Here is a 10,476-nt window from a genome sequence, read left to right as displayed (position 1 = left end):
CTGTTGTCCTTTAAATCTGGTTCAAATCATATCGGTCTATACTGTTGTACAGAAAAAACACAAATATTCTTGCAAATATTTAGACTCAAGAGTCCAAAATGGTGGATATTATGACCATAGTGTGTGATGATCTTACTGCTTGGTGCCTTATGACCGATCCAGATGTATAGCCTGAGAAATGCACTGGGGAGCTGGCATAGAGAAAGGGGAAAAGGGAAAGAGATTAACACCACTTCTGCTGTTGTAAATAAGAATCACTATAAATAATGTAGGTAAGTACAAGGAATGTACTCAATAAAAATAAGTGACAAATTACTGATTGGCCCCTACCCTGAGTTCTTACTGTTCCACCAAAAATCTAAATAAATGAAACATAGGAAACACGTGAAATATATATTCACAGATACTGAAAGTGTTTCAAAAATTCACTCGAATTACAGTGTTCATTATTATGTTAGAATCGTATCTTGATTTATCCCAGTGGCAGCAGGAGAATAAGAAATGCATTTCTCCTTCCATATATTGTCCATGCTGGCTTCTCTAGTATGCCATGCAACCCAAATAGCTGATCATGGGGAAAAAAGCTCAGCAGTATTATTACTACAGTGGCGAAATGTAATTATAGACACAGTTAGCATAAAGAGTTCCTTCATTATAAAGTTTTGATTTGCTTTTTACTGTTTTTACAGGTTTGCACCCCAGTGCTGAAATCTGTAATACTCTCTCCTGTTTTTTTTCTTGTTCCTATTCCTTTTAAATCCTTTTCTCTCCCACTTCCACAGTGAAATGAATATTGTAATAATACATTTCTAGCTTGACAGCTATAGTAACAGATTACTAAAAACACATAGGTAGGTAGGTAAGTCAGGTCCCCTTTTCAGGCCACAAAGGCCCATGGGGGAATGGGGGAGCGAGGGCCACCATTTTTCTCAACCATCCAACACTGGAGGTGGAGGTGATGTGGTCAGCATCACTCTCCAGCCAGCCTATTACCCCCAGAAGGATTAACCCCCAGTACTCATTTGGAAAGCAGGCTGAGTGGACCTGAGAGCTGTCTGGAAGGAATTAGAGCAAGCTACATCACTTGCCCCTACCTGGGATTGAACCCAGGACCTTCCGGTTAGGAGCGAGACGCCCTTGCCTTCTGAGTTACCACAGTTCCACTAAAAACACATATCAGACTGTTAAAAGACATAGGCCTCTTTACCTGTTGCTACCCCTTAGCTGAAGTCTTTGCTTCCTATTCATGAACTAGTTCTAAATCTGAATACTGTATACACATGAGTACCCACTGTCTGACTTTTTCTCAAAAAGCCTTCTGAAAAATTTGGATGTATCATATGATATACATTTGTATCCATTATTGCAACAGCTTATTCAATGAAGTTTAACAAGTTAAGCATGACCAAATTTTCCTAAATCCATGTCAATTATCTCCTAGAATCCTCATGAACCTCTAGTTTAGTTCTTACTATCATTTGCATATCCTTTCAGGCAACAAAAGTATGACTGCTAGGTCTTTAATAGCTTGTTTCATGTTTTCCTATCCATATATGGGTGGGCCCTACCCGAGCAATTTTCCAGGCAATTAGTATTATCAGTTTTGAGTCACTATTGGAAAAGCTTTGATTGGTTGTACAGTATACCTAATTATTTATTTTCTAGGATCTGTACTACTTCTGCCCCTTCTTGGCTAACATTATTTAATACTGAACATTGTCTTTACTAAGCCTGGGGCTTGTTTCTTTCTTGAACACCTGAGTGAAATCTCAGCTGCTGTTTACCTTTCTTCATCAAAATGTTCCTTATTTTTTGGCTTATGCATGTTAAAATTTTACCACTGTAATAAAGAAAAACTACTTCCATTTAACTACTGTTACAATATTCTTTTCCTTTTATTAGATTTTCGAATATTTTTCTAATGTATATGCAGTTACAATTCATTCTTTAACTGGAGGGGGTTCTTTTAATCACTTTGTAGAGTGCTTTCTTTCTCCTCAATTTTGAAGCTAAGGAGTAGAACTATAATGGAAGAATATTCTTTTTACATTGAGCATAAAACAGTGGGCATGGAAAGCTATTAAACAATGACAAAAGACATTTCAAGCATAGTTAATAAAAAAAACAAGAGTCTATTACACAATGTATGCAGACAGTATAATTTCCAAACAGGACAGCATTTGTTAAACAAGAATATATATTGTAGTTTACATCTTTACTGAATAAAGCAATGCACTCATACTCTAAAATAATATTCACAAAGTAATGGATTGCTTTTCACAGAAGACATCGCCTGGATCATTAAGAAACTAACAGAGCTTCAGTCAGCTGTTTAATAGGACTTTTTTATTCTACTCTTTGTTTGGCTGTGTATTCATGATTGTGAAGAAATTATACCTTTTCTGTATCATTGAACTCGCATTTGTATGTCAGTAGTAAATAATATTTCAGTCAGCCTATATTCAATAGGTACTTATATGTAACAAGTACTATTTGTTTATTGCCTTGATGTTTCATGGGTAAATATTTTATGCAATTACTGTAGATTGGTCTGTGCCATTGTAGTGTACCTCAAAGCAGGGATGAGATTTTATTATTACTATTAAAACCCCAATTTGAAAGGCACTGTACTGGACACAAGTATGTTTAAAGATTAGTGCCCATGTCTATCTGAGTGCTTTGAAAGCCAGTAAGGGAAATCACGTGATGCTGACAGCTCATTTACAGAGGAACCCATGCCTGCATGGACATACACAAGCATTTCACTTCCAAGAAATCCAATCTGATCTAATAAAATAGAAAAAAAACTTTCATTTTTCTTCCTAAGATCACTATGCATCAGCTTTTAACGATGGCAGCTTCAGTAATGGTGGCGTTACTTCTTAGTATGAAAACAGACATGAATAATTCCATCCAATATAGGCATTGTGTTTTGTCCATAAACATTAACATTGCTTGATGACTGCTCCTGCATGAAGTGAAATGTAGAAACTGACAATGAATCTCCACTGATGAAAGTCAGCCAGGCAGCCTATTATTGTTTTAATACTTTGGTCCTTTAGATTAATTTTGGAAGAGAGTACATGATGGGGAAAAAAAGACGCATTAATGCTATAAAAGAAGCCACTTGGTCTTTTCTGAAGGAAGCAGATTTCAAAAGAGGATAACTGGAACTCACTACACAAGATCCACTTTGGTTATGAAGCTTTTAGGGGGTTTTCTCTTTTAAAAAGGAAATTGCGAACGGGAACAGAAGTAAAGGAGGAATCTACAACCGTTTCAGTTCTTTTTGAAGAGTCTCGCTAGTGATGCCCACTCCTGTTAAGCAGGTCTGCCATCTCAGATGTGGCTGTTTTCAGCATCTAGGGTACAGTTCCTCAGGTGCACACACCTGGCCACCCGGTTACCCTCCCAGTACCCGGCGTCGTGCCCGTCGTGGCACCGACACGTAGTGCAAGAGTCGATCCACACTGCCTCCCCACCTCGGATCACGCGTGTCTGGGAAGAGTCGGCATAGCAGTTTGGGCCTGAAATGTCAAGGAAGAAGAGAAAGACAATTCAAGCACATTACAAAACCAGCTGATAGGATTCATAAGGAAAAAACCCACAGGACACACATATATATGACATGCTGTATGTGTTTGCTAGGGTTCATCACATTTAAGTTTCAGTAATACATAATGTATAAATCATTAAACATGTGTATAGTATTTTGAAATAATGAATTCCTACTGTTCTTCCAAACTGTGATTTTGTATAGTCAAATGTCATGATGTGTACGGTAAATCACAAAAGAATAGGACTCTGATGTTTTTATTGATACTGTGGTTGCTTTTCATGTCCGCACATTTCTGCACAATCCCTCTGGGTTGGGAAGGCATTTTTAAAGTGCTTCCTACTGTATATAGGTCTCCACCTGAAACTACATGCTGAATAGCACTAACACAACTAATCAAAATTCTCAGCAAAGCAACACCTGAAGATGATTTATTCTCCCGAGCAATATTATTACAGCTGTGTTACAGAATATTGATTGCACAGTAGCTGCATAATACCTACTGCACCAAACCAAAAACTTTGTAGAATAATGTAGGCACGCTGGACAGGGGAAATGGCTTACCTTCCTTGCACTCAGGACAGCACTTGCCTTTCTGGTAGACTGGGTTGACGCAGGGTGGGGGGGCACAATCTGCCACCAGGCACCGGGCAATGCCATCAGAGTCACAGGTGCACTGTTCACACTCAGAGGGCTGCCAGACACGGACACAGAAGACGGGCTGTCAAACACACTGGAGCGGTTTATTACGCTATAGAGAAAGAAACTTATGAGCACCCAGCATCACACAGATGTACAGTATCTATACATCATAACCCACACTGTGTCATTACAGAGATGTAGTGGGAACCCCTGTCTCACAGAACAAAGCTAGTATACTCAGCTGAACCAGTTGCATCCCTTAGCCTTCAGTATGGTACTCCTTTGGCATGGCTATAACACTAAAGTATCATTTTCCAGTTTACAATTGAGGAAAAGAGGAACTAGAAGGGTTTCTGCTACAGCTGCCACTGAAACCAGGAAGCTACGATCGGATCATGGCTCTCAGCATGTGTGTAATATTGCTTGAGGGTTTCATTAAATGGATTTCTGCGTTTATAGTTTGTACAACACAAAACCGGATACCTGCTGTGGTTTTTGAAATAGAAATGTTTGTCAAAACAAGATTTATTTTATGTTGATGCCCCTTGCTGATTAATTTGCACCCACAGGTAATTGTTTTTTTTCCCCCATCTTACCTTCAAGGCCTTCTGAGCTAAAGTGGGAAGGTTTAGGTTTATAAATGTAGTTATAAACACTGTGGTTTAAAAGCAAATTTCCAAAACTGTAAGAAGCACTTTTAAACAAATGATTACGATTTTCAGACCAGTATTGATTGCTCCTCCATGAGCTGCATTTTCACACATAAAATACTCCATCTTCCCAGATATAAATGTAGTGTACTAGACTGCATTATACAGTTTTATTATAATATCCTTATAAAAGTTAACAAAAAGCACTGTATTGCATTACAAACTGGTTTGACTCATCGTATTCTTTTGATTACTGTTGAGTGATTCTTAATCGTGACCTAAGTACAATAAGGGCTCAAGCCTTAGCTTCATGTGGATAACTTGGTGAACTCCACAAAATAATCTGTGCAACTAAAGGTAAGAACTTGATTAATAAAGTTTTTAAGGAAGCACTTTGAATTAAATATGAGATAACAAGTAGTATAATATTTTGTCGTTTTTCTTTAAGTGGCTCTGACATACATTACATAGTTGCAATCATCACTAAATGCTAAAGAGTAAAATCCGTATGCAGAAATAAAGAGCTACCAGGTACATCCTACCTCATTAGTTTAAAAAAATTCAAATTAATACAAGCATTTATTCTGCTGCACTGTGTTCCGAAAAACCAGGCACATTAACCCATCCCCACATGTGGTAAGCTATGTATCTTGGGGTCTGATTAAATGGACTATAAAGAATACCATCATCTTAGGCTCCACATTTCCCCTCCCTGTGAATGTTGGAGGACTGTAATTATCCCTACAGGGGTTTCCCATTAAAAATAATAACAGAATTCAACAGCAGACATCTTAACTGAATAAACCGTACCTCTGTAATAGTTCTGTAGAATTTGTACCACTACAGCAGTTTAGTTCACTGTGTTTAACATTGGAACTCATTTACAAAGAATGTGAAGATATGTTTCACAACACTGCAGAATTTAATTTGCTTTGTGGTGCATAGTATTGCAGTGTGACAATCACATTAAGATTTCTCTGTCTGGTAAAGAGGGGTTATATTTGAGCCTCTCTGCTTGAAGCTACTGAACCATCACTAGCGATTACAATAATTCCACGAGTAATTTAACAGCAGGAGAACAAAGTACAGTACAAACAATACAGCCTAAGATGTTTCCTTTAGCATTACAGAGACTACACAACCAGCTATAATAATAGTACATTTTGTACATAGTCAAATACAAATTTGTACAAATTCATTCAAAAAAGCATTGTTGGTGTTGTTACATGAAATAGAACCTGTGTAATCCTATTACCTTGATTCCCCTGATGTCTGAGGATCTCTTTAGACCTTATTTCTTAGCGCTTTACACACGTTTGGATGAAAACGTATTTTGATTATTCAAGAAAATACATCTGAATCATTTTTAAAATCATGGAAAACTGCTAGTAGTACCTCCAAATTTTAGACTTGTACAGTGATGTTGTTGTACTACAAAACTGGATATATGAACTGCTAAAAACCAAATAATTGAAGGAATAAATAAAATTAGATATACAGCAATACGTTCCAAAGTGCACAATGTTTTGTTAAATCATAGAGTTATACAGAATACTGCTCAAAAACAAGCTTGAAGAATTTTAAATATCACTATTACCGCTAAGACACAATTGCTGAGATAAAACGAATCTGTGTCTAGTATGGATTTTTACAAGTGCTTTTTGGAAACATTTCTTAAGCTGGTACAACAAGTTCCATAAATATAATTCCCCATTGTACCTCTCCTGACCCTGATGGCATCTTTACAGGGATGTAAAATACTTCTACAAAAGACATCAGAAACCAAAGTGAATGTCATTTAAGATCATACTGGATCTTTCTCCAGCTTTCAGTGATCAAGTAGCTTTTTCCTACATCTCTGACTTCTGCACTGCCTCTGGAGTTTGTCTACCAGTTTTCCCATCTCCGTCCCCTTCCTAGCCTCTCTTCTCCTCCAGATTCCTGCTCTCTCCTTTATTTCCCCAGCTCAAACACTCAGGTCTTTTCTTCTTGTTACTTTACAGCATGGGATTAACTTCTACCTCGTCTATTTCACAAATATTATGAGTAATCATAATTCCTCAAACCTCATTAAATCACGTTGAAAGATTAGAAAGCACTATAACAAACAGTAATACATATATAGTAGCAATCACAGACCATCGGAAAGCATGTTGTGAAAACAAAGACGAAATGTTACATCCAACAATAACGATACTGGTTACAAACCATTTTCTAAAAGAACCAGACATCTGAAACGTTTACTGTTTATATATTCAAGACCCAAGACATCGTCAGAAAATGTAAGAAACGTAATATAATTTTACAACAACAAAAAGGCCAGATTTAAATCAAGCTAACTCAACCATTCCTGTGTGCAATTCCTAGTCTAGCCACCAGATGGCAAAGTGACCCAATGGCTTCAAAGGAACGGAGAACTTGGGTTGTGGATTCACTACGCATCACTAAAACAATGTAATGTAAAGCAGATTTTTAAGTTCTTGATTTATGGCAGTCCGCACAGATGTCATTGTAATTACTTTACAAAACGAACAACAACAACAAAAAACAAGCACAATGATCCCGAGATTAATTTTAAAAAAAGTTATACGTGTATATGACCTCACCTCCCCCACATCTGTCTCTACATAAACGAGACAAGTGTTGAATGGTTTAAAAAACAGGCCCTTGAGTTCAAATTCAAGTGCAAGCGTCCATATTAAAGTTAGACTTTGCAATATCACAGTTGCTTAACGCTTGCAAAGACCGGCGTTTCTGCGTTTTAAATATCACTGAATGGAACAACGGATAGTTAATAGTTTCAGAAATATTTCAGTCTTGCATTTTATGTCAAAAAAAGAAATTGTTCATAGCAACGTGAATTGATGATGCTTTTTATTTAGTTGTTGCTGCTTTCCAGTACCAGGATCTTAGAGACACTCCCCAGACTTTTTTAACACAAAAATTATCTTTACAAATTGCTTATCGCTAATGCACTAATCCTAACCGATTCTTCTTGCTCATTAAGGTATCTCACGTATTTGTACAAACCACTTAAACATCCCAGTTTTCCTCAAGCTTTTGCAAGGATCAGATGCTACCGCGTCACCACTGCAGAACTCGAATACTTGACTGGCTTTTAAAAAGTATCAATGTCTTTTTACCTTTATTTTTTTACGCAAAACGTCACTATTGTGCACAAGTTCTCGTCGCGTAATGCAGTTTCATGATGCACCCAACTGGTAATCTTGGCCAAATATATAACACATTAGACCTTCTGTTTGCATTATAAAACGACACCTTGGTTTAAAATATTTGCAGTTCACCATTCTTCAATTGCGATGTAGAAGATATCTAGGCGTTTTAGCTGTACAATACAGCGACTATTCACAGTGAAATGAACTTTGTTCATGTCAAAAAAGTATTTTACCAGTAACAATCTTTAAAAGTTCGGAAGTGAAGAAACGGAGAAATGGTTTCATGGTATTAAATTCATAGTGGATTGCCACTCGCCAATTTCCATAAATCCAGAGTATTCTGAATTATTACAGATTTATTAATACATAATAACGTGTTGCAAAAATTAGCCTACTTTTAGAATCCAATGCGTTTATGTTCATTCTATTCATTCCGCTGCAATAACTGGTAGCCATCTACAAACTTTCTCAGAGTGCAGGACTGAAAATGTATCTCTTTTCTGAAAGAAAATGTCATCGCATCTTTGGCAGGACTTGCTCATTAAGCAAGCACGGCTGTACGTACAATAGGTTGAAGCAGCAGAACACTGTCCCGTCCTTGGCACTAACTTCTCTCGTCTTGCTGTGCCTCTTTTCAAACACTGTTGCTGTCGTGCCTTCATAAATGCAACCGAAACAAGAAAAGCGAAATCCCACACCTGCTCTGGCCGACTCCGCTCCCTCTCTCTGGTGCAGGGCTCGGCTCCGAGCGGGTAGAAATCCGACACACTCTCAGATAAAAGCGCGTTATAACCCCCTCCTCGTCGGTCCGACGGTTTTTGTTTTTTACCTGAAAGTGCTCTCCAAGCTCGTAGACCTCTCCCCTGTACTCGCAGCCGATCTTCTCGCACCTGGGGCAGCAGTCGGTCGGGTAGTGGCTGACGTGAATGCAGGCAGCGGGCAGAGAGGCGCACTCCGTCCTGGCGCAGGCCGACCCCTCCACCGTGCACTCGCACTGGGTACACGGGTCCGAATCCAGAAAGTACCACTCGCCCACGTAATACACGCTGCCGTTCGCCTCGCAGGTGTTCACCTGTCCGGCGACGGAGAAAGCGAGTCCGCGGCGCGCACACAGGGCAACCACCAGCAAGGTTACAACAGGAGCGACCTGTCGGTAACGCATCTTTACGCGCAGTTCTTTTTTTCCCCCACTCCAAAAGAGCTGTGAAATGCTGGACTTGTCGGTCCTCCTTTCAAAACACCGGAAAGCGGCGGTTTCTCAACTATCAGGTCCTTCGAATTTCATTAAAGGGAGCCTCTGCGCTGTTGAAAGTCTTTTTGTCTTCGAAACCCGTCGATAGAAAAACTCGGAGGGAAAGTGTCCATCTGTTTCTGCTACATCCTCTTCTTCAACAACGGTTTTGATGGTTTGCGCTTTCTGTGCATTGTTTGAAGCGTTTTATTTTGAAATGAAAAGCACGCTTCCCCTTTGGATAAACCGTCAGGGTTTGTCAAATGATGGAAAATCGCTTTTTTTTTTTTAAAAAAAAAGAAAAGTTATTCCTCGGGTTTACCTCCTGTAAATCCAATTCGCTGTGGCAGGTATCCCTTCGTCCCGGTTGAAGTTAGAAGAACTGCGGCTTTTTCCTCCTCTGCTGGGGTTGCATTTCCACCCGAGCCCAAGGACACGTGACAGCCTTCATCCAAACCCCCACGCAGTTCTGGGCAGCCTCCCCGTCCTTTAACACGTTTGAAGAACAACATTACTCCACGTCCGCAGCCTTCTTTTCCACAAAGGGAAACGAGACATGTTGCTAAACCGAATAATGCGCTCTAATCCGCCTGTGACAAATACCGAACGAAGACTTCTTTGGTTGTTTCAAGAGTTGGCGTCTGGCGAGGTTGCGCTTGTGCAAAAGCACCAAGCTGTGACTAAAGATAAAGTCTGAATCTCGGACACCCCTTGAACTGTCACCAACGTGTCTGGTGGTACAAACACCCACCCAGAAGGAATCGCGCGTAATAGTTATCTTTTGCAAAAACTCCCACAAAAGTTACATTTGGTAAACTGTAGACTACAGTATATTCCAAACAAAACACGCTTAAAGGCCCTGTGACATCCTATTTCCTTGTAATAACTGCGCTCTTTAGTTAACTAGCGTTAAAGTGTTTCAAATCCCACGGACAGACCCACCACGATGAGCTAATAGTTCTAGGTATATAATAAGAAATTACTCATTAAGGAAGAAAAGATATTAGGATTCTTACTATTATTAACACTTAATCATTCGTACAATTCCTTAAGTATTCCTAAACGAAGCGTCTAAGACTCAGATTCTGGAGGGCTTAGTAACTTCTGTCTGTTTCTGTTTTGTTTTACAGCCTGAGCTGTCAATTAAACAATTATACATACTTTCTTAAACATACATAGAACTTAATGTCTTGTTCACTAAAAATGTTTGCTTTACTAAAG

General features: G+C 38.9%; 1 protein-coding gene across 2 annotated transcripts in view; it reads right to left on the bottom strand.

Annotated features, from left to right (window-relative positions):
* Nucleotides 1–1,871: 1,871 nt before the first annotated feature.
* Nucleotides 1,872–10,476, bottom strand: part of LOC102690481 (von Willebrand factor C domain-containing protein 2-like) — a 9,576-nt gene continuing 971 nt past the window's right edge. The window contains exons 2-4 of one of the 2 annotated variants that reach the window (XM_006634731.3): nucleotides 8,854–9,742; nucleotides 4,121–4,250; nucleotides 1,872–3,527 (exon numbers count right to left, since the gene is read on the bottom strand). In XM_006634731.3, the coding sequence (XP_006634794.1) occupies nucleotides 3,340–3,527; nucleotides 4,121–4,250; nucleotides 8,854–9,186 (651 nt within the window). In that variant the 5' untranslated portion in view covers nucleotides 9,187–9,742 and the 3' untranslated portion in view covers nucleotides 1,872–3,339. Of the gene's footprint in view, nucleotides 3,528–4,120; nucleotides 4,251–8,853; nucleotides 9,955–10,476 lie in introns of those variants that run through there. The other variant, XM_015355418.2, reaches the window with a different exon arrangement.

Source organism: Lepisosteus oculatus, chromosome 9, assembly GCF_040954835.1.
Source record: "Lepisosteus oculatus isolate fLepOcu1 chromosome 9, fLepOcu1.hap2, whole genome shotgun sequence".
In the NCBI taxonomy this organism is placed as follows: domain Eukaryota; kingdom Metazoa; phylum Chordata; class Actinopteri; order Semionotiformes; family Lepisosteidae; genus Lepisosteus; species Lepisosteus oculatus.
This window is presented reverse-complemented; position numbering and strand designations above follow the sequence as displayed.